At 39.2% G+C, this 24554-nt stretch overlaps 1 protein-coding gene across 1 annotated transcript; it reads left to right on the top strand.

The window, feature by feature from the left end:
• The first annotated feature begins 806 nt into the window (after positions 1–806).
• exoc3l4 (exocyst complex component 3-like 4) lies at positions 807–24187 on the top strand. Its single transcript, XM_062996129.1, has 11 exons — positions 807–875; positions 1712–2327; positions 4755–4872; positions 4953–5078; positions 5204–5304; positions 9475–9576; positions 10688–10811; positions 13910–14032; positions 15889–16041; positions 20051–20172; positions 22515–24187. The coding sequence occupies exons 1-11, from the start codon at positions 833–835 to the stop codon at positions 22729–22731; spliced, it is 1845 nt and encodes a 614-aa protein (XP_062852199.1). The 5' UTR covers positions 807–832; the 3' UTR covers positions 22732–24187.
• The last annotated feature ends 367 nt before the right edge of the window (positions 24188–24554 follow it).

Here is a 24554-nt window from a genome sequence, read left to right as displayed (position 1 = left end):
GTCCACTCACTGTCCACTCTGTGACACTCTGACATTCGTACCTAGTTGTTTCAACTTGTAGCTGTAAAGTCATAGACGATCACTCATCTATTGCTGCTGTTTGAGTTGGTCATATTCTAGACTTTCATCAGTGGTCACAGGATGCTGCCCATGGGGCACTGTTGGCTGGATATTTTTGGTTGGTGGAGTATTCTCAGTCCAGCAGTGACAGTGAGGTGTTTAAAAACTCCAGCAGCACTGTTGTGTCCTATCCACTCATACCAGCACAACACACACTAACATACCACCACCATGTCAGTGTCACTGCAGCACTGAGAATGGCTCACCACCTAAATAATACCTACTCTGTGGTGGTCCTGTGGGGGTCCTGACCATTGAAGAACAACATGAAAGGGGGCTAACAAAGCATGCAGAGAAACAGTGAAAGTGCTTCTATATGGTAAGTGGAGCTGATAAAATGGACTATGTGTGTAGAAACAAGGAGGTGGTTTTAATGTTATGGCTGACCGGTGTATGTAAGGCATGAAACACCCTGCCTGTCATTTTCTTCCTTCACTCAATTCAGGGTTTGAGTACAGAATTATCTGCAGTTTATTTAAAAGCTTCAAGTGATTCATTGCTGCCTTGATTATGCTTTTAGATTGTCACTCTTTTTAATGTGTCTTTTTGTTCCTGACTAAAAGATAAACAGCTCAAAAAGCAGGAATCTGGTAAATGGACTATGGGTCTGGGAAATAAGAAAGAAAAGTCACCAATAAACGAGGCGCTTGAGGTCTTCACAGAAGTTCCATCAGAGGAGAGAAAATTGGAAGTAGAAGCAGTCCAGGTCCAAATGCTGTACACACTACCTGAGTTCCCTGAAGTACTTTTGTCTGGTAATTATCATTTATTATATTCTAGTGGTTTTAATTTTTTTTAAGCAGTACACTAATGAGAGAATGTCATTTGGGCTATGGCAGAGGTTGGACAGATTTACTAAAAAGTGGGGAAGATATTTAAGATATTTAGAAGAAGGGGAAAAGATGGAATCAGATATTTGAACGTTATGTAGTGGGGAGTTATTTATTTTTTCTTTTGTAGGTTTGCATGTGAGTTTATGAGGATGCATGCTGTATTACTATGTTTTTCTCTATTTCGTTTAATTATAAATAAATATTACCTTTTTTATGTTGACAGTTTTTTATTTAAAGTTTTACGGTATATATGTCATGTATCTGCAGAAGTATTTGTTTGGTTTTACATTGTGAAACGAAGAGAAGAAAATCAATAAAGTATAAATCTTAAAAAAGCAATACACTAATTTAAATAATTGGCTACTTGAATGCACCCCATAATAGGTTACACTATGGTAATCCGCTAACACCAACACAAACAACAACAACTATCCTCAAAAACAGATTGCCAGTATTATTAGTATTATTATTACCATTGTTATTATTACTGTTGTTGTTGCATGTATCTGAAAGGTCATACAACTGAAACAGTATCTGGATAAAAACACATGCAGACAATGGAAGAACATATTAAACTCCTCATAGAGAGGTTTAAATTCAGGACCCTCAAGACCCTGGTGCTGTGTGACAGATACCTGTCCCACTGTGTTAGCCTTGTAATCAGAAACACTTGCACCAGTGCTTTGTATCATTATTTACATTTCACCCATATAGCTGCCTTATTTTTTTATAATTCTCATGTCAATTTGTTTGTGCAGTAATGCAGATCGACAAGCTCATAAAAGACAAAAACTTGGAAGAGGCTTATGTAAATATGCGATCCCTGCAGCAGGAGGTTCAGTGCGAGCAGGAAGCTCTGGGTGAGGAACCGTCTCCAGTGGAACTGGTCCATAAAGAAAAAGACCTGAGTTTGCTTTACAAGACACTGAGGGACAAACTGACTGAAATAATCAGGCATTCCTGTGCGCAGTTGTCTCCTAACAAAGAACTACTCGTGCAAGTGGCTGCCATCATTGATGAGGAGGAAAAGAACGAAGGGCATGTTGGGGAGCAAGGTGGGTGGAGAGATCTCTGGAGGTCTGCAATAAAAGATGGGGTGAAGGACACACTTAAGCGGGTACCACTGGACAGCATCGAGCAAAATGCTTCCTGGTTGGCAGTACATTTGGGAAAAGTAGGAAAAAATATTGTGGAAGACTTACAGAAAGTAAAGACAGAACTTGTGAGCTCATACCCACCAAGTTTCAACGTGTTTGATACTTATGTTTCATCGTTTCACAATGTTGTGAAAGAACATCTGAAGGGGCTTTTGGCAAAGGTGACAGACAAGAAGGATTACTATGCTCTTCTGGATTTTATTATAAATAGATACAGGTAAGAAGGTGATTTTCTGGTGATTTGTTTAATTATTTTGTATATGCTTAGAATATAACACTATGCTTTCATAGAAGACACTGGGCAAAAATGGTATCCATGGAAAAATTGCAAGATGCAAACAATTTTTGATCAATGAGAACACAAAGACTCTTTGCCACTCTTTGCAGACTTTGGGTATAATACTCTGTGGACTGATCAGTCAGTGGTGGAAATTTTTAGAAGGCATAGGTCCCATTACATTTGGCATAAAGCTAAAACTGAATTCTATCATAAGAGCATTATTTCGTGGTGGTTGTAGTGTGATGGTGTGTGGCTGCACAGGACCTGGACAACTTGTCATAACTGATGGCACCGTGAATTCTGCTCTCTATCATAAAATGCTGAGAGAGCATGTCCACCTGTCAGTTGGTGGCTGACATGCCCTTCATGCCCAAGGACAATGATCTGAATCACACAAGCAAGTCCACCTCAGAATAGCTCAAAAGAAACAAAATTAAGGTTTTAGAGTGGCTGACTCAAAATCCTGACTTAAATTCCATTGAGATGCTGTGGCAAGACCTTAAACCTGTCGTTTATGCAAAAAAAAAAAGCAATGTAGCCACATTACAACAATTCTGCAACAAAGATTGGATCAATATTCCTCTACAGCAATGTACAGCAAGACAGCTGCAAGATATCATTGCAAGTTATCACAAACGTTCAATAGCAGTTGTTAATAACGTCAATTACTTTTTCACATGAACAACATAGGTTTTGAAGGAATCTTTATTGTTAATAAATACACCGATCAGCCATAACATTAAAACCACCTCCTTGTTTCTACACACATTATCCATTTTATTGTCTTCACTTACCATATAAGAGCACTTTGTAGTTCAACAATTACTGACTGTAGTCCAGTTGTTTCTCTGCATGCTTTGTTAGCCCCCTTTCATGCTGTTCTTCAATGGTCAGGACTCTCCCAGGACCACTACAGAGTAGGTATTATTTGGGTGATGGATCATTCTCAGCACTGCAGTGACACTGACATGGTGGAGGTGTGTTAGTGTGTGTTGTGCTGGTATGAGTGGATAAGACACAGCAGTGCTGATGGAGTTTTTAAACACCTCACTGTCACTGCTGGACTGAGAATAGTCCACCAACCAGAAATATATCCAGCCAATAGTGTCCCATGGGCAGCGTCCTTTGACCACTGATGAAGGTCTATAAGATGACCAACTCAAACAGCAGCAATGGATGAGCGATCATCTCTGACTTTATATCTACAAGGTGGACCAACTAGGTAGGAGTGTCTAATAGAGTGGACAGTGAGTGGACATGATATTTTAAAAACTCCAGCAGTGCTGCTGTGTCTGATCCACTCATAGCAGCACAACACACACTAACACACCACCACCATGTCAGTGTCACTGCAGTGCTGACAATCATCCACCACCTAAATAATACCTACGCTGTGGTGGTCCTGTGGGGGGTCCTGACCATTGAAGAACAGGGTAAAAGGGGGCTAACAAAGCATGTAGAGAAACAGATGGACTACATCTGTATGGTAAGTGGATCTGATAAAATGGACAGTGAGTGTAGAAACAAGGAGGTGGTTTTAATGTTATGGTTGATCAGTGTAGAATGATTATTTAAAAGCTGCATTTTGTGTTTACTGATGTTGTCTTTATCTTAAAATTGGAAGATCTGATGTAGAAGTAGAATAAATCTAGTGGGACCAAATTAACTTTCACAGCACTGTATGGTTCAAGTATGTTTCTGTGTACTGAACATACCATGTTTATATTAAAAGAAAAATGTTAAAACCTTATTTTTTCCTAAATAATGATTAAATAACATATTGTAGATTTTTTAGAGTTAAAAGTAATTATTTTCATATTTTCCAAGGTCATCTGGCATGCCAGCTAGGTACTAGTATCACATTCTGAGAACTATTGATCTACATGAACACAGTATCTTAAAGCATGCCACCATTGTATTTACTGTTTTATTTATCACTGGCTTGCAGTGATTAAAAACTGTAACAAGAACTCACACCACCATTAGATATTTGCAAATATGAATTGTTAGCTTTGATATCATTATTCTGATGATGGGATGTCACAATGGAATTGGAATCATCCCAAATTACTGAGGGCAGTGATATCACAGTGGTTAAGGTACTGGACTAGTAACCAGAAGGTTCAAGCCCCACCACTGTCCTGTTGCCACTGTTGGGCCCCTGAGCAAGGCCCTTAACCCTTAGTTGCTCAAAATTGTGTTCAGTCATAATTGTAAGTCGCTTTGGATAAAAGCATCTGCTAAATGCCGAAAATGTAAATGTATTGATTTATTAAACTGGTTTAATGGTACTGTTTTTGTATGGTTATGGTTTTCACTGAGGTATTGATGAATATTAACCTAATATTGTTATAATTACTACAGTGAGAAGATCATGGGAAACATTTCTTTAAAACCAGAGATGAAGGAGGAACAGAAATCTCTTCAACTGGATGGGGATTTCCTAGAACAGATAAAGAACGCATACCTCAGACGCCTACAAGTAAGACACAACTTCAGTCAGTGAAGCTGTTTACAGTGAACTAATCAAATACTAATCAGATAACGCCGTGTTTGTAACAGGAGGATTTGAAGTCATCCCTAAACAGGGTAATTGAGCTAGAGCACGATGAGATGTGGAAAGACAAGAAAAAACCTGAACTAAATGAAGCACTTTACAACTCCCACATTTACATGGACATCTGGACGGTGTGTTTATATTCTTACATACATGAACAAGCCTTTCATGCTGTGAACATAACAATGCATTATTTTACCTGCAGGGGGCAATACGTTTCCCCTAAGCTAGTGCATTTGTGTTGTTCCTTTTCCAGAATTTTGAAGGACAGATCCAGGCAGCTGGCATGCTGGATACAGATCTGAAACAGAAAGTCTTGTGCTGCTGCCTTGACGAGCTGAAGCAGTTTCCCAAACAGTTAGTAGTTTACAGTTAGTTAAGCACTTAAGCACTGTTAGTTCAACCATTTTTGTTAGACTGTTTGACAGATGGTTTTGTTTGTTTGTTTATTAGGATTTTAACGTCATGTTTTTACACTCTTTGGTTACATTCATGACAGGAACGGTAGCTACTCATTACACAATGTTCCACAAGGTTCATTACACAAGGTTATATCGAACACAGTCTTGGACAATTTAGTGTCTCCAATTCACCTCACTTGCATGTCTTTGGACTTTGGGAGGAAACCGGAGCATCCGGAGGAAACCGACACGGGGTGACAGTGCTACCCACTTAGCCACCGTGCCGTCCCCCACAGATGGTTAGTATGTTGACTTTTTTGGTATAGCACCCCATACTACTTACATATTTTGTTATACTGTATAAGCAAGGGGAATTATCTAAGGGGAAATTCCCCTGTACACTTTCACTTTTCCTTTACCCTTTATATTAATCTGCCAACATAGTACTGATGTTTTTTTCTCCAACAACCATTTACTCGTTTACTTAGGCAATCCCCTATTACTAATTATCTACATTTATTTTTTTATTTCATCAAATCAATAGTTCATAAATAAAATGCAACTTCTATTTACATTCTGAATGTCATTAGAATTGTAAACAAAGCAAAAAGTCCATTCCAACTTTACATGCTGTATGTACTTGTAATAAAAAGATCACCAAGCATTTTGACCAGTGCAGTAAAAAGCACAACTAAAAATATATTTGGCTCATTTACACCAGTGAGCCTCCACAATTTAAATGTCAGGGTTAAGTTAGAATTACATCAGAGGGATTTTCCACACATCTGTAATATCACTTTCATTTTCATTTCTATTTTTTCCGCTGGCATAGTATCACCTAACTCACAAAACAAGTGTCTCTAATAGGAGGTATGTCTGCCTATGGTATAACAAAACATGACTAAAAAATATTCCAATTACCACATATACTGACTGAAGTGGAACACAGCATGAAATAAATGTTTTTAAAGGTCAAAACCAGCAGGGGCAACACAATGACTCAGTGGGTAGCACTTACAGGGCAGTTGTAGTCTAGCGGTTAAGGTACTGGACTAGTAATCAAAAGGTCACAAATTCAAGCCCCACAACTGCCAGGTTGCCACTGTTGGGCCCTTGAGCAAGGCCCCTAACCCTCAATTGCTTAGACAATATACTGTCACAGTACTGTAAGTCGCTTTGGATAAAAGCATCTACTAAATGCTGAAAATGTAAATGTAACACGGTCGCCTCACAGCAAGAAGGTCCTGGGTTCTTTCTGTGTGGAGTTTGCATGTTCTCCCTGTGTCTGCGTGGCTTTCATCCCACAGTCCAAAGACATGCAGTCAGGTAAATTGGAGATTGGAGACAAAATTGCCCATGACTGTGTTTGACAATAAACTTGTGAACTGATGAGTCTTGTGTAATGAGTAACTATCGTTCCTGTCATGAATGTAACCAAAGTGTGTAAAACATGACGTTAAAATCCTAATAAATAAAAACCAGCAGACTCTAAATACATCTCATATTTCTCAGTATAATATTTTGTATTTAAGAACAGTTAAAGAACAGTTTTACAGTTTAAACATTGATAGTAGTCAAGTGAAATTTATTTGTTTAGCGCTTTTACCACATTGTCTCAAAGCAACTTTACAGAATCCAGGACCAAAAACAGAAAAACCCTGTTGAGCAAGTCGAGGGCAACAGCGGCAAGGAAAAACTCCCTACAATAAATTAGAAACCTTGAGAGGAACCGAAGCTATTACAAGGACAAAATGAAGACAACACTGTAACTATGACAAAGACAAGGACTAGAACTATTCACATGCTAGGAAATGGCAAGGTACAAGAAACTCAAGGTTATACTAAGGCTAGGCTATAACAAGAAGCCAGGATCTCTAGGTTATAGTACTATGGCTAGGCTAGAAGAAGGGACTAGGATTTTAAGGTAACAAGATACTAGGAATCTATTATAACTTCAGTGAGGGTTTAAGGCTAGGTTAAGCTATCATATACTGTAAATATAAGATAAGCTAGCCTATTCAACCCTATCATATTTTATAAAACGGATAGTTCCGATCCTAAAATCTGATTGGCTGAGCCGCGTTCGAAACCACTGTAAAATCCCAGTTTATATATAAACTGTATACACGCATTTACTTATATACCATATATACACATATAAATTAGATTGTGCAAGTTGTGTAAATTTTGTCCTGAATGCTATTTTCGTTGAGGACTCGAATAGCTTGTGGGAAAAAGCTTCTTCTCATCCTCTCCATTTTGGCTTTTAGAGCACGAAAATGCTTCCCAGACCGTAACAAAGAAAACAGTCCATTACAGTCCATCCTTTACTATTTTCCTTGCCCTTGTCCAGCACCGTTTCCTGTATATGAACTGCAGGTCAGGAAGCTCAGTCCGGATGATGCTGTTTGGTGCTGTTTCCGAACCAGGTTGTGATGTTTCCCGTTATGATGGATTCAATGTATGATGGGAACTGTCTACTCTTTCCACTGTGGTGCCACTGATCATAACGGGGTGGTAATTCCTCTCCTGCTTTATGCTGCAGTCCACTATCCACTATCAGCTCCTTTGTCTTGCTGACATTAAGGAGGAGATTGTTGTCCTGGCACCAGTCCTGCAGGTGTTTAATCTCCTCTAGGTAGGCCCTCTCATTGTTGTTAGAGATCAGGCCCACCACAACAGTGTCATCAGCAAACTTGACAATGGTGGTAGAGCTGGAAGTGGCTACACAGTCTTATGTGTACAGTGAGTACAGCAAGGGGCTCAAGACCCAGCCCTGGGGGGCTAAGGGTGAGTGTGGGTGAGATGTGTTTTCCTACCCGCACAGCTTGTGTTCTGTCCATCAAGAAGTTAGAGATCCAGTGACTCAAGGATGGATGAAGTCCCAGGTTCTCCAACTTGATGGTTAGTTTAGAGGGGATAATCGTGTTAAATGCTGAGCTGTAGTCAACAAACAACATTTTAACATAATTACCCCTCCCAGCGTCCAGGTGTGTTAATGTAGTGTGAAGAAGGTAGCTAATGGCATCATCTGTAGAACGGTTGTGGCGGTATGCGAACTGTAAAGGGTCCATAGAGTCCGGAAGTGATGAGGTGATAAAGTCTCTGATGATCCTTTTGAAGCATTTCATCACGACTGATGTCAGGGCCACTGGGCGAAAGTAATTAATGCAGGCTGGCTGGTTCTTCTTCAGGACTGGAACGATGACGGATTGTTTGAAGCACGTTGGTACGATGCACTGGGTCAGGGATAGGTTGAAAATATCTGTGAACACCAGTGCTAGCTGGTCCGCGCAGGCTTTGATGACTCGGCCGGCGATCCCGTCCGGTCCTGCTGCTTTCCTGGTGTTCAGTCTCCTGAAAGCTCTCTGTACATCACTCTCCCTGATGATGAGGGGTCTCTGCTCTCATCATTCCATATTAATACGCCACTGAAAAGAAAAAGTACAAACTTGGTTGAACACTATTTTAACTCATGTTCTATACATGGAAATGTCCAGATTAATATAAACAGTAATCCTAATCATTAGTCCAAGAAATAGTGTAATAGTGTTTGTGGAGGAATGCTTATTGCGAATGTTATGTTCGCCCTCATGTTGCCTAGCAACACTGTTAACGGACTACCTGATTTCGCAGAAGAATGCTTTTTGTAAATAAAAACATTTATAAATTGAACATTGTTGTATTTTATTATATTTTATGTTGACCGCCGTTTTTTATAAAAGCAATAAGCCACTCGAGACCGGGCGTTACTGCTATGATTCACGGAAAAGACGTTTTAGGTACTCTGCTTTGCGTCCTTCCCCGTGAAAAATCGCAGTAATGCACAGTCTCTCATGGCTTATTGCTTTAATATACAGCTGGTGATCATGAACATGAGGGCAATTTAGCAGACAGGGTGGAGACAAGGGGGTGGGGGTGTGTGAAACAAACACAAACACTCAGTCCATGTGCTCCTGGAACCGACTGGGCATGAAACATAAAACACAGGAATTTTTATGTGTTCTGGGAGTCAGGCGAAGCTGGAACCATCACACACAATGTTCCAGATCTATTTCTGTTATTTATTGTTTCCTTGTCTTTTGTCTTCATATTTGTGTATAACTCTGTCTCTTTCCTTTTGAAGATTTGAGTCAGCCTTTGTGCAATGGAGCAATAATTGTCTTCCTGATCCCTCACTATGGGCAGAGTATAATATTACCTACATCAACAGCTTCATTGCTTTAAAGTGAGTACTTATACTGTAAAACCCCACATAATGTTGGTTGTGGATCTGCAGTATTTGAACATTAACAATGGTTATGTAGCTTTGCATTTTCACACATCAAACTTAAAGTGATTGACCAAATGCAGCTGGAACTTACCTGGTCATGTTTTTGCCTGATGATGATATTGCATCATGACATTATACTTTTAATGCACAATAATTGATTGTTCCCCACCTCTACACAGATATCACTCACTCACTTTCTTAACCGCTTATCCAGTTAGGTTCGCGGGGTGTGCTGGAGCCTATCCCACCTTTTCAATGGGCGCAAGGTACACAGTACCACCCTGGACGGGGCGGCAGACACACAAACACACACACATAAACACACCCATTCACCTATATGGCAATTCAGTGTCTCCAGTTAACCTGACTGCATGTTTTTGGACTGTGGGAGGACAACGGAGCTCCCGGAGGAAACCCAAGCAGACATGGGGAGAACTTGCAAACTCAGCTCAGAAAGGACTCGGACCGCCCCATCTGGGGATCGAACCCAGGACCTTCTTGCTGTGAGGTGACAGTGCTAGACACTGTGCCGCCCACAGATATTATAATAAATGTAATTTAATTTTCATTATACATGGCCATAAATATGAAGTCATGTCCTCTATCTGCATTTTTGTTTTTGTTATTTACTAAACACATACAGTATATTTTGACTATGCACTTGCACCCTGTCATTAAAAATATGTTCATAATGGTTGGAATGATCTAACACAACCAGTGGCAGTCATGGTGAATTTAAAAAAGCTTCTTAAAAGCTTTCACAAGCCAGCAGACACGTGAAGAGTTGCAGGATGACCTGAAAACATTAGAAACAACAGATACACAATCATCTGCATGTCACACAACTCATTTGCTAAAAGAAGCACTGAAATGCACATGTACATTTGCACATGGGCACTTAGACAAATCAAAACCATGGGAGAATAAAACAACAATTAAACTCATACTCATACATACATCATTAAGTCATTTATGATAACAGATATTAGAAGTGTGTCAGAAAGCATTTATTCACATTTTTCTCACTTTTTGGTAAGTATGTACTGTATATATGTGTTTGATCTAGAGAGCACACAGAGAATCACAAAGAAAGGAGTCGACATCAGGTTGAGCAACTGGCAAAAGAGGTGGATGGACTTGTTGCCAGACTGAGTCAGGCTCTGCTGGAACGCTTTAAAACTGACACCAAGGTAAAGAAGAGCATTATTCAGCCTCTATGACTGCTCCATGTAATAAAACATGCATGAAATACTTGTTTGAGATCACTGATTTTCAAGTAATTGTCCCTTTTGTAAGTTAGAACAACTTATGCCTAGTTCACACTACATGATTTTTGCCCTGATTTTTGCTTGCCAACTCAACAACTCGATCTGAGCGGCTCGGACCGATGAGAGATGTCTAGCATGTCAAATATCTGGATCTGATTTGCCCAAATGGCAATGAGTGCTATGTCGAACAGCCAATGAGAACGCAAGATATGGTGTGAGGAGAAATGCAGGGGAGGTGTTGTAAAAAGGTGGGAGAAGGGCATAACATAGTTTATATCAGAATACATCGGCACACAGTTTTACAGTATTTCTGACCTTATCATTCTCTACAAAACATAACACCAACATTGCATTGCAAAAATATTTATTAACCTCCAACTCACTATAGAACAATCCAAGCTGTTCATGTAGCCAAATCCACTCAGACTCATTTATTTTTTCTCCTTGATTTTACGCTGCACATCAGCGCACAAACTTTGATTGCTTGCTACTTGTTGACGTGCATTTTTGGACATGGTATTATTAAACCTTTCGTCACTTCTTGCGTTTGATTTCGTGACAAAACGAGTCTGCGATTCCAGTTGGTGATAGATCGTGTAGTGTGAAACCCCCTATCGCCGATCAGTCGTGTAGTGTGACAGCCACACCGACTTGAAAGACTCCCGATTACAAAAGATCCAGTTGTGTAGTGTGAACTGTACAGCGACCTGATGACTTGGAAAGTTGTGTTGTGTGAACTTGGCATTAGTCAACTCAAGCTTAAGTTGTTATTTGTAACTGTACAGTAAAATAAACTGATTTAGAACTTTGTAAGTGCTTCTGTGGTGAAATGTAATAATTATTTTTACAGTGGGGCCAAAAAGTATTTAGTCAGCCACTAATTGTGCAAGTTCTCCTACTTAGAAAGATGAGAGAGGTCTGTAATTTTCACCATAGGTACACTTCAACTATGAGAGACAAAATGAGAAAAATAAATCCAGGAAATCACATTGTAGGATTTTTAAAGAATTTATTTGTAAATTATGGTGGAAAATAAGTATTTGGTCACCCACAAACAAGCAAGATTTCTGGCTCTCACAGACCTGTAACTTCTTCTTTAAGAAGCTCTTTTGTCCTCCACTCGTTACCTGTATTAATGGCACCTGTTTGACCTCGTTATCTGTATAAAAGACACCTGTCCACAGCCTCAAACAGTCAGACTCCAAACTCAACCATGGCCAAGACCAAAGAGCTGTCGAAGGACACCAGGAAGAAAATTGTAGACCTGCACCAGGCTGGGAAGAGTGAATCTACAATAGGCAAGCAGGTTGGTATGAATAAATCAACTGTGGGAGCAATTGTAAGAAAATGGAAGACATACAAGACCATTGATAATCTCCAGGGACTCAAATCCTGCAGTGCCAGGCGTGTCCCCCTGCTTAAGCCAGTACATGTCCAGGCCCATCTGAAGTTTGTCAGAGAGCATATGGATGATCCAGAAGAGGATTGGGAGAATATCATGTGGTCAGATGAAACCAAAATGGAACTTTTTGGTAAAAACTCAACTCGTCGTGTTTGGAGGAAGAAGAATGCTGAGTTGCATCCCAAGAACACCATACCTACTGTGAAGCATGGGGGTGGAAACATCATGCTTTGGGGCTGTTTTTCTGCAAAGGGGACAGGACGACTGATCCGTGTTACGGGAAGAATGAACGGTGCCATGTATCGTGAGATTTTAAGCCAAAACCTCCTTCCATCAGTGAGAGCATTGAAGATGAAACGTGGCTGGGTCTTCCAGCATGACAATGATCCCAAACACACCGCTCAGGCAACGAAGGAGTGGCTCCGTAAAAAGCATTTCAAGGTCCTGGAGTGGCCTAGCCAGTCTCCAGACCCCAACCCCATAGAAAATTTGTGGAGGGAGTTGAAAGTCCATGTTGCCCAGCGACAGCCCCAGAACATCACTGCTCTAGAGGAGATCTGCATGGAGGAATGGGCCAAAATACCAGCTACAGTGTGTGCAAACCTGGTGAAGACTTACAGGAAACGTTTGACCTCTGTCATTGCCAACAAAGGTTATGTTACAAAGTATTGAGTTGAACTTTTGTTATTGACCAAATACTTATTTTCCACCATAATTTACAAATAAATTCTTTAAAAATCCTACAATGTGATTTCCTGGATTTTTTTTCTCATTTTGTCTCTCATAGTTGAAGTGTACCTATGATGAAAAGTACAGACGTCTCTCATCTTTCTAAGTAGGAGAACTTGCACAATCAGTGGCTGACTAAATACTTTTTGGCCCCACTGTATATGAATGTTCTTCTATGCATTGTATGAAACATATTGCATGTACTTTCCATTCTTGTTTGGTAGCTATTGTGTAAAAGGGGTGGCAGTGGCTCAGTAGAATTAAAACGCATAAATAATTTGTTTAAAGTAATTAAAGTATTAGCAGTATTAGCAGTAGTAGCAGTAGTATGTGAGTAGCAGTAGTATGTGAGTAGCAGTAGTAGCAGTAGTGGGGAGAGAAAAAGTAAAAGAACAAATCCACAAAGTTGAATCAGTTCATCTGGACACAAGTTTGTTGTAGAGATAAGTTTCGTCACTCAATCCGAATGACTTCTAAGTCATTCGGATTGAGTGACAAAACGTATCTCTACAACAAACTTGTGTCCAGATGAACTGATTCAACTTTGTGGATTTGTGTACCTGGATTATTGAGCATGCATCAACAGATAAAAGAACAAATGTTCTTTAATAGTTGACCCTTGTACTGGCATATTAACCAGTAAGTGAATTAGATTGTTTTGACCAATTTAAATGTTACATAACTACTTCAATAAGATTTCCCAAAAATCATGTTGAAAAGTAATATGTAGGTATTGGAAGATAAAAGTATAGACTGGTTGGGTCATTTTATTTATTAATTGTAAAGAACCCAAAATAAGCTGTCATGTGCCTGTAGTATTTTATTCAGCCAGCTTATAATAAATTGCATGATTTACTGAATGAGTGAATTATAATGAATTTTTTTACAGATTTTTTTGAGAAGGATGATGACGAGGAAGTGGCTGTCTAGCGATGAAGATTTTAAACAACTACATAAGAGGATTGAAACTCTGTCTCAACAGTGCAAGCACATGAGCCCTCAGCATATAAAGGTCTGAAAGTCGTTCCTTCTCTTTAAACAATACATGCACAATACTATTGACTAATAGTAATAATAATCATATCTGCCTGGGTTTTCTACATCATGTAAGCATGTATGGTAACACACCAGAGGAATAAAAGCATTAGGCTCTGTCCCAAACCACATAATAATAAATATGTGTAATGTATAACATGGTGGTGTCTGGTTATGGATGCACCTTTAAACCGTTTAGAAAAAATAGGGACGGCTTATAGGACAGCATTATGTGTTATTTACCAAAAAGACCACCACTAAAGTGACTTGTTAGAAGTAAGTAGACACAAAATTAGTGAACATGCATTTAAAAAAGGTGGTATGTGCATAGGTTTAGGAATTAGTAAATATGTAAATGCATGAGTGAGTAATGCCCTGCTAATAGGCACATTGTCTAAAATGTATTCTTGGCTTGTGCCCAGTGTGTCAGGTTGTGCTCCAAACCCAGCCCAAACCTGATCAGAATGATTTGGTTAGTGAAGATTAACTGAATGAATTATTATTATTTTTATTTCCATTTTTTGTTTTCCAAAAAGAGAACGTTTGGTGACAGTAATTTAATGTTCATCAGAGAAATGTATCACATAAAAGCTTAAATATTAATTTAATATGATGCTATTTTTTTAGTTGCTGTTAACTGTAGTTAAATTGATAGCAGCACTATTTATAGTAACAACCTGAAATTTACTGGAATATTTTCATATACCTATAGAAAAGTCCATGACACACCACACAACAGTGCATTGTTAAATTAAAACTTGAGAGTAAAATGGTCTGGAAAGTTTGTTATACAGTTTCTATAGCAGTATACACCGATCAGCCATAACATTAAAACCACCTCCTTGTTTCTACACTCACTGTCCATTTTATCAGCTCCACTTACCATATAGGACTCTCCCAGGACCACCACAGAGCAGGTATTATTTGGGTGGTGGATCATTCTCAGCACTGCAGTGACACTGACATGGTGGTGGTGTGTTAGTGTGTGTTGTGCTGATATGAGTGGATCAGACACAGCAGCGCTGCTGAAGTTTTTAAATACCGTGTCCACTCACTGTCCACTCTATTAGACACTCCTACCTAGTTGGTTCACCTTGTAGATGTAAAGTCAGAGATGATCGGTTATTTATTGCTGCTGTTTAAGTTGGTCTTCTAGACCTTCATCAGTGGTCACAGGACTGCTCACGGGGCGCTGTTGGCTGGATATTTTTGGTTGGTGGACTATTCTCAGTCCAGCAGTGACAGTGGGGTGTTTAAAATCTCCATCACCGCTGCTGTGTCTGATCCACTCATACCAGCACAACACACACTAACACACTAACACACCACCACCATGTCAGTGTCACTGCAGTGCTGAGAATGATCCACCACCCAAATAATACCTACTCTGTAGTGGTCCTGGGAGAGTCCTGACCATTGAAGAACAGGGTGAAAGGGGGCTAACAAAGCATGTAGAGAAACAGATGGACTGCGGTCAGTAATTGTAGAACTACAAAGTGCTTCTATATGGTAAGTGGAGCTGATAAAAGTGTCAGTGTAGAAACAAGGAGGTGGATTTAATGTTATGGCTGATCAGTGTATGTGATATACAAATAAAAGTCTTGGGACATCCTTCACATGATCAAGTAGTCATGAAGGAACTTACAAAACACTTCAGTCCCACACAATGAAACAGCACGCACATAAAGAATGTGAAAGTTTGCAGTTCTTAGTTTTGTTGCTTAAAAGGGATTTCCTTAAGTCATGATGAAATTATGAAATACATATTTTAAAAAGCTATTTCCTCTTTTTTTGACCCTGTCTTGTTTGTGTCTCCTACATGTTTAAATGCAGGTGTTTGTGTGTGATGTGCACTACTTTGTAGTGAGGGAATATGTATCTCAGCTGATGAAGAACAACTACTCTTGCAAAAACAGAAAGAATGTATCAGCTGCCTCCAAAATACAAGAGCAATGGGGTGAACTATGTGAACTCTTTAAGGAAATGGTACCTACATTACTGTTTGTTCTCTCATTACTGTTTTTCTTCTTGTACCATTGTTATATAATTGATTTAACACACACATTAGCAATCGGTGTATCTGAAACACTTGAACTCTATTTATATACTGTATGTAATTGTACTTCATAATAGTGTCAAAGTGCATTAGTGAATGCTTCAAGAAATGGCTCATATTGTAAACATCCCATTGTTACAATATAATGCAGTACAGTTCATAGACATATATCAGTATTTTTTTGCCCTGTCTTTTACACATATGCATTTCGCCAGATTTTCTAAATCTTTCAATGCAGTTATGCATTGTACGTAGATGGTGAAATACCTCAGATCTTGCTGACTATTTGCTGACAAATCTTTTGTAAAGAGGGTTTCGCTAAGGGCTGCTCACGGGTCGGAGGAGGCGTGATCAGCAATATACCCACCTCGACTGCAGTCAGGGATCCACATTAGCGGAAGACAAATTGACCATGATAAATTGGGAGGAAAATCTAGAAAATGCATAAATAAAATAAAAAGAAAAAAAAACACCCTTCTTAAATTACTCTGTCCTAACCTTTTAAAAATATGTTTCTGATATAAGAACTTAAGACAACAACTTAGGTTGATAAGATGAAGTACACCGATCAGCCATAACATTAAAACCACCTCCTTGTTTCTACACTCACTGTCCATTTATCAGCTCCATGCACTTACCATAGAGAAGCACTTTGTAGTTCTACATTTACTGACTGTAGTCCATACAGTTTCTCTGCATGCTTTGTTAGCCCCATTTCATGCTGTTCTTCAATGGTCAGGACCCCCACAGGACCACTACAGAGTAGGTATTATTTGGGTGGTGGATCATTCTCAGCACTGCAGTGACACTGACATGGTGATGGTGTGTTAGTGTGTGTTGTGCTGGTATGAGTGGATCAGACACAGCAATGCTGATGGAGCAAACACCTCACTGTCACTGCTGTACTGAGAATAGTCCACCAACCAAAAATATGAGCTGCGTCCTGTGACCACTGATGAAGGTCTAGAAGATGACCAGCTCAAACAGCAGCAATAGATGAGCGATCGTCTCTGACTTTACATCTACAAGGTGGACCAACTAGGTAGGAGTGTCTAATAGAGTGGACAGTGAGTGGACACAGTATTTAAAAACTCCAGCAGTGCTGCTGTGTCTGATCCACTCATACCAGCACAACACACACTAACACACCACCACCATGTCAGTGTCACTGCAGTGCTGAGAATGATCCACCACCTAAATAATACCTGCTCTGTGGGGTCCTGTGGGGGTCCTGATCATTGAAGAACAGGGTGAAAGCAGGCTAAAAAAGTATGTAGAGATACAGATGGACTACAGTCAGTAATTGTAGAGCTACAAAGAGCTTCTATATGATAAGTGGAGCTGATAAAATGGACAATGAGTGTAGAAACAAGGAGGTGGTTTTAATGTTATGGCTGATCGATGTATTTCTTCATCTTATCAACCTAAGTTGTTGTCTCAAGTTCTTATATCAGAAACATATTTTTAAAACATTAGGACAGAGTAATTTAAGGAGGGTGTTTTTTTTTTTCTTTCTATTTTATTTATGCATTTTCTAGATTTTCCTCACAACTTATCATGGTCAATTTGTCTTCCGCTAATCTTGTCTTTGTACCATTTTAGTTTAAATGCTAGCAGAAGCAGCTTTCTTTTCTTGAATCTTGAATAAGGTGTAGCAAGTTGCTTATAGATTGCTTGTATGGTTAGTGGTCATGTTGTGGCTGATTTGCGTAGTTCCCAAATTACATCACATTCAAACAAGGTGGAAAAAAATTATATAAATAAAAAAATTTGGTCTCGTTCATCTAAAAATGATAAGATTTAAAAAATATCACTGTTATTAATCACTGTTTATTTGTTTATTGACAGTAAAAAAGGTAAATTATATTCAGTCACATGCACGCTGAATGAAGTTACATGCTCACTGTACTTGCGTAATAAGAGACAGTTACTGGCGTGACAAGTAAAAAAAAACCCTGTAGGTTTGCAGTTATGGCAAAATATAAAACACCAAACTCAGAAAGTGAACCTGTAACAGATACATTTCAATTAAAAGTAACTAAATACAGACCAAACAACAGCAACCCAGCACACATCTACAAGTATAGATATACACCGATGAGGCATAACATTTGGACCACCTTCCTAATATTGTGTTGGTCCCCCCTTTGGACCCGTTAAAACATGGAGTCTGACACTTTTCTATCAGCACCGTCATTAAATTCTTCAGCAATTTGAGCTACAGTAGCTTGTCTGTTTGATCGGACCACACTGGCCAGACTTCGCTCCTCAAGTGCATCAATGAGCCTTGGCCGCCCATGACCCTATCGCCGGTTTACCACTGTTCCTTCCTTGGACCACTTTTGATGGATACTGACCACTGCAGACTGGGAACACCCCACAAGAGCTGCAGTTTTGGAGATGCTCTGACCCAGTTGTCTAGCCATCACAATTTGGCCCTTGTCAAACTCGCTCAAATCCTTATGCTTGCCCATTTTTCCTGCTTCTAACACATCAACATTGAGGATAAAATGTTCACTGGCTGCCTAATACTGTAATACTGTAAATCCCACCCACTAACAGGTGTCGTGATGAAGAGATAATCAGTGTTATTCACTTCACCTGTCAGTGCTCATAATGTTATGCCTGGTTGGTGTAGATGTATTTTTTTTACTTTGGCCTCTGACATTTCTAAATTGTGGACACAGGTTAGACAGTCCATGCTTGACTTCTACATATTCTGTGTACACAATTTCACAATTTCTTGTACACTTTATAAATGACACTGCATGGGCCAAGTTATTATTTTATGTAAGCTGCTCTGTGTTTTCACCCTTATGCTGAAAGTCCCAGATTACCTAATATGACCAACAGCAAAATGGTCAATGTGTTGTGCTCATTTAAAAACTCTCTGTGGCTTATTATGTACTGCAAAGCTGACTGCTTAACTAGGCCACTGTATCAGCTTGCATAATGTGACCCGAGTCAACCACACACTAACCACACACTTCGCCAGTCATATTCCTTTACCTAAGCAGCTACCACGACTGCTGTGATTTACTTTCATTGAGCCACAACATCATTCATAGGATTGGATACTACAAGAAATGGTCTTATACAAAATGTTCCACGTCATTGCATGACATATCATTAAGAATTTGTTTATGCATTTTCCCCCCCTTTTCTCCCGACTTTAAGCGCGCCCAATTGCGTCACACTTCCTCTCCACTAATGCCGACCCCCACCCATTATGATTTGAGGAGAACAAAGCTAACCCACACCCCCTCCGACACGTGGGCAGCAGCCGTATGCATTTTGTCACCCAAACTAGGTGAGTGCATTATGCGAATCAGTCTTGTGTACGGAGAGACACACCCTGATCAACGCACTCTTTCCCCGCCTCTGTGCAGACGTCATCAATCAGCCAGCAGAGGTCATAGTGCATCAGTTACGAGGAGTCCCTATCCGGCTTAATACCCCACCCCTATATGAACAACAGGCAAATTGTTGTTCATGTGGCCGCTCAGTCCAGCCGGGTGGCATAGCTGAGATTCGAAACAATGTATTCGAAATCCCAGCTTTGGTAGGCTAGCGTGTGTTTTTACCGCTGCACCACCTGAGTGGCTTGGTCAGTTTTCTTGATGGAAATAACTCCAAAGAAAGTTTTGGACATCAAAACTTCTCGAGGAACATGTTATTACTTTCAAAAACAGTTTAGAATGTAGTAGTGTGTTACAACTGTGGACAGATTTTCATATGCTTTGCACTTCAACATTAGATCCATTATTTCCATTCTGTTAGATTTACTGGCCTGTTGCACCTGTTATTGAAAATTATTGTAACTCATAGACATTTAAGTCTTAGAATAACAGGACTGTGTCTCCAAACTTTTGACACACATTGTATGAGTATATTTATGCCTCTCACTTATTTCATCATTTTGCTATTTCTTCTCCTTAGGATTCTACCCATAGCTGGCTTTATCAAGTAGGATACCACCTGAGCAAGATCGTTGGACAAACAAAGAAAAGTGACATTAAGAATTACCTACAGCCTCTTGTTGAAGACTATCCAGATTTCAGGTGAGGATTTACAGAATGATATAAAAGCTGTGACTTTCAGTTATTTATACCTTATATGGGCAAAGGTATTGGGACATTATTTTTAATTACTGGATTGATGTGTTTCCACCACAACAATTAATAACCGGTGTAATAAATTAATTATTTAAAGGAAATTATATGTAAAAAGTGATTTTAAAATGGGTCGCTTAGGTGGCGCAGCGGTAAAACATGCTAGCACACCAGAGCTAGGATTTTGAATACATCATATCGAATCTCAGCTCTGCCATCCGGCTGGCCTGGGTGCCTACATGAACAACAATTGGTTGTTGTTCATAGGGTAGGATAAGCCAGTGGGACTCCTCATAACTGAGCGAATTACGACCTCCGCTGGCTGATTGATGGCGTCTGCACAGAGTCGGGGAATAATGCTGATCAGGGTGTGGCTCTCCAGGCACAAAGCTGATCCACATATGAACTCGGAAAAGATGCAGTCGGCTACTGCACACGTGTTGAAGGTGGTGTGTGTCAGTTGTGAAGCTCCTCAGCAGTGAAGGGTTGTATTGGTAGAGGTGAAGGGTAACCCAAGCAGGGTAATTGGATATGACTAGATTAGGGGAGAAAATGGGGGGGGGGGACACTCTAATAGAGTGGACAGTGAGTGGACACAGTATTTAAAAACTCCAGCAGTGCTGCTGTGTCTGATCCACTCATACCAGCACAACACACACTAACACACCACCACCATGTCAGTGTCACTGCAGTGCTGAGAATGATCCACCACCTAAATAATACCTGCTCTGTGGGGTCCTGTGGGGGTCCTGATCATTGAAGAACAGGGTGAAAGCAGGCTAAAAAAGTATGTAGAGATACAGATGGACTACAGTCAGTAATTGTAGAGCTACAAAGAGCTTCTATATGATAAGTGGAGCTGATAAAATGGACAATGAGTGTAGAAACAAGGAGGTGGTTTTAATGTTATGGCTGATCGATGTATTTCTTCATCTTATCAACCTAAGTTGTTGTCTCAAGTTCTTATATCAGAAACATATTTTTAAAACATTAGGACAGAGTAATTTAAGGAGGGTGTTTTTTTTTTTCTTTCTATTTTATTTATGCATTTTCTAGATTTTCCTCACAACTTATCATGGTCAATTTGTCTTCCGCTAATCTTGTCTTTGTACCATTTTAGTTTAAATGCTAGCAGAAGCAGCTTTCTTTTCTTGAATCTTGAATAAGGTGTAGCAAGTTGCTTATAGATTGCTTGTATGGTTAGTGGTCATGTTGTGGCTGATTTGCGTAGTTCCCAAATTAATGGGGGGGGGTTAATAGGAGGTTAATAACATGACTGATCATATAATGTAATTTTTTTAAATGAATCCCTTATAAATCTAAACTGTTAATATTGGTTGTTGACATGTATTTTGTGTCCAGTTTTATTATTTCCTTCTAATCTTTAAAATACTTGATAAGTACATGGTATTTAAAGCACATTGTCTAATGCAATGTTAATATTGCAAATGTTAGTTTAACATGTTTTCATAGTTGTACATTTCTTTCAGATACAAGTTATTAAATGGTGGTTGCAACATGACATTTTCTGCGTGGTGAAACTCGTGACTGTTTAAAGCTTTATTTAGAACAGTTGTCTGTTGTTTTTAATACTGTGTAGTGTGGTTGACACAGCAACATGGCCGCTGGCGATATGGACCAACAGTGGCCCATTTTATTGCATGATTGTAAAACTTTAAAATCATGTGCTACAAAAATATTAGACACTTTTTATACTTTACTGTTTTTCAATATTTATTTTAAATTCAACTAAAATAAAATATATACATTAAACTGTGCAGACAGTTACATATAAGTTTTTTCCTTACTTATTTTTAATTGAGAAAAAAAAATTAAGAAACCGTTAAATTTGAGTCAGAAATGTCCTGCTGCATAAGACAAAACCCTTGAAATACACAAACAACATTGGATAGGGCCCTTAAAAGCTAAAAGCATGCATATGTTTATAGTATTCAGTATATTTATTTATACAGTCTTTCCTATGTCAGAAGCATGTGGTACACATTAGCTGTTTTCCCAGTGGTGGATTGAGAAATTCTTGTAATAGTCAATCCATAAATTTCCAGAAGAGGCAGTTTATGATGAATCATTCATATTATGTGCAAAAAGCACTTAATCTACTGTTTGACCGGTCATGTAGCGAACGGGAAATGATGGGGAAAACCTTGAAAGGAAGTCTTTGGAATTTCCAGTATATGTTCCCATTAATCTCTGTTAATGATCTTCCGCTGCTGTTACCAACACTATCAGTGATTATTTTCTGACCTGTATGTCTGTTTTTACATTCCCAGTAAAAGACATCTCTCCTCATTGCTGTATTTCTGCGGGGTTACCCGTGGCCGAGTGAGACAAGGACTTCTACAGAAGCTCTCAGAGCTGAGTCGCCATACCAAAAATGCTGGAAGCACAAAGCAGGTCCTGTTCAGTGACATACAGACAGCAGCAAACACAGACTGCCTAGCTAACATGCCTTTTTCATGTCTCTCTATTCTTACAGATGACAACTAGGCCTAGAAACAGATATAAATCAAATATAAGTTCTACTGTTTCTGTTAGCGGCCTATTTTAAAAGCTAACACAAAAATAATATTAGGGCTTTTAAAGCACGAGTCACGCTTTTAGATTAGGATATGGGCACCATTGCCATCCTATATGCTTTAATGTAAAAGTAAGATGTTAGATCTTAACATAGAGTATAAATTATGAAGCACATTAAAATAAATAAATTACTGCTGGGCAGGATTTTAAATTAAGAAATCATAATATAACATATTGGTTATTCTTGGGTCTTAAATTCAGGTCCTTGGCACCTACATTACATGCTGCTTTTTTTCTACATCTACAAAATATAGCTCTATCAATAACACATCACAATGGATAAATGCTAACAATAGCATAGCAGAAGAAATAGTGATATGGGAAAGAAACAGGGAGCCAGCAGTCATTTGAAAAGTGTTGCAGAAACAATAGTTGCACACAGTAAACATTGAACTGCAATGCACTCATCTATATTTGCACACTGATGAGGCATAACATTATGACCACCTTTCTAATATTGTGTTGGTTCCCCTTTTGCTACACCATTCACAGCAAACTGCAGTGCACTGTGTATTCTGACACCTTTCCATCAGAACCAGCATTAACCTCTTTAGCAATTTTAGCTACAGTAGCTCGTCTGTTGTATCGGACCACACGGGCCAGCCTTCGCTCCCCACGTGCATAAACAAGCCTTGGCCGCCCATGACCCTGTCGCCGGTTTATCACTGTTCCTTCCTTGAACCACTTTTGATAGATACTGACCACTGCAGACCGGAAAAACAGCACAAGAGCTGCAGTTTTGGAGATGTTCTGACCCAGTTGTCTAACATTACAATTTGGCCCTTGTGAAACTCGCTGCCTAATATAGGTTCACTTGCTGCCTAATATATCCCACACACTAACAGGTGTCGTGATGAAGAGATAATCAGTGTTATTCACTTCACCTGTCAGTGGTCATAATGTTATGCCTAGTCAGTGTACACCCCATGCAAAACTTAGGACATAGTTGGGTATTTAAACATTGCTCACTGGCATTTTCACAAATCAGAACATTTTGAAACAATGTACATTGCACATAAAAAAGTGGTATCGAGCCAGCCCTAACAATAATCCAGCTTCTCATGTTTGGAGAAAAAAAGGTTAAACATATGAGTCCAAGAATGTACAACCCATAGTAAGATATGAAGGTTAGGGCATAATGATTTGGGGCTAATTTTCTGCACTTTACCTGAATCTGAATCTTTGTAAATATGTTTTAATTTTATTTAACCTGGAAAATACCTATAAATGTGTTTAAATGTACTGTACTTTATCCTAATGTGAAATGTCATTGTACTTCAATTGGAATCTCTGTAAATATGTTGTGATTTCACATTGCCTAAATTTGTGTGTATTTTCAAAATAATGTAGTGTAATGTACGTAGGTGTAGCTTTTGTGATTATTAACAACATAATACATTTTATTGTTGTCTTGCACGAAAGACAACATAAACACATAGTTTGTCTAATTCATCTTGATACAACCTGGGATACAAGTCAATATTCTGTTATTGAGTCAAAGACTACGCTTCACTATGTGGTTTGCAACCTGGGTGCAACTCTTTCCTCTCTTTTGAACCTCAATTAAGGGCCTTGCTTAAAACTTCTTTTTACACTTTCACAATATTGCTCGGCCGTGCCTTATGCTTTCACTTTAAGATGTTGAAATTTTGGTTTATGCATTCATTTTGTCCCAATTAGACTGCAGCGCCCTTTTCACTGACCTTCTCTTTAGTACGTTCAAAACTCTGCTG

This window comes from Trichomycterus rosablanca, chromosome 5, assembly GCF_030014385.1.
Source record: "Trichomycterus rosablanca isolate fTriRos1 chromosome 5, fTriRos1.hap1, whole genome shotgun sequence".
Taxonomy (NCBI): Eukaryota; Metazoa; Chordata; class Actinopteri; order Siluriformes; family Trichomycteridae; genus Trichomycterus; species Trichomycterus rosablanca.
Note: the sequence above shows the minus strand (reverse complement) of the source record. Positions and strands in the feature narration are given on the sequence as shown.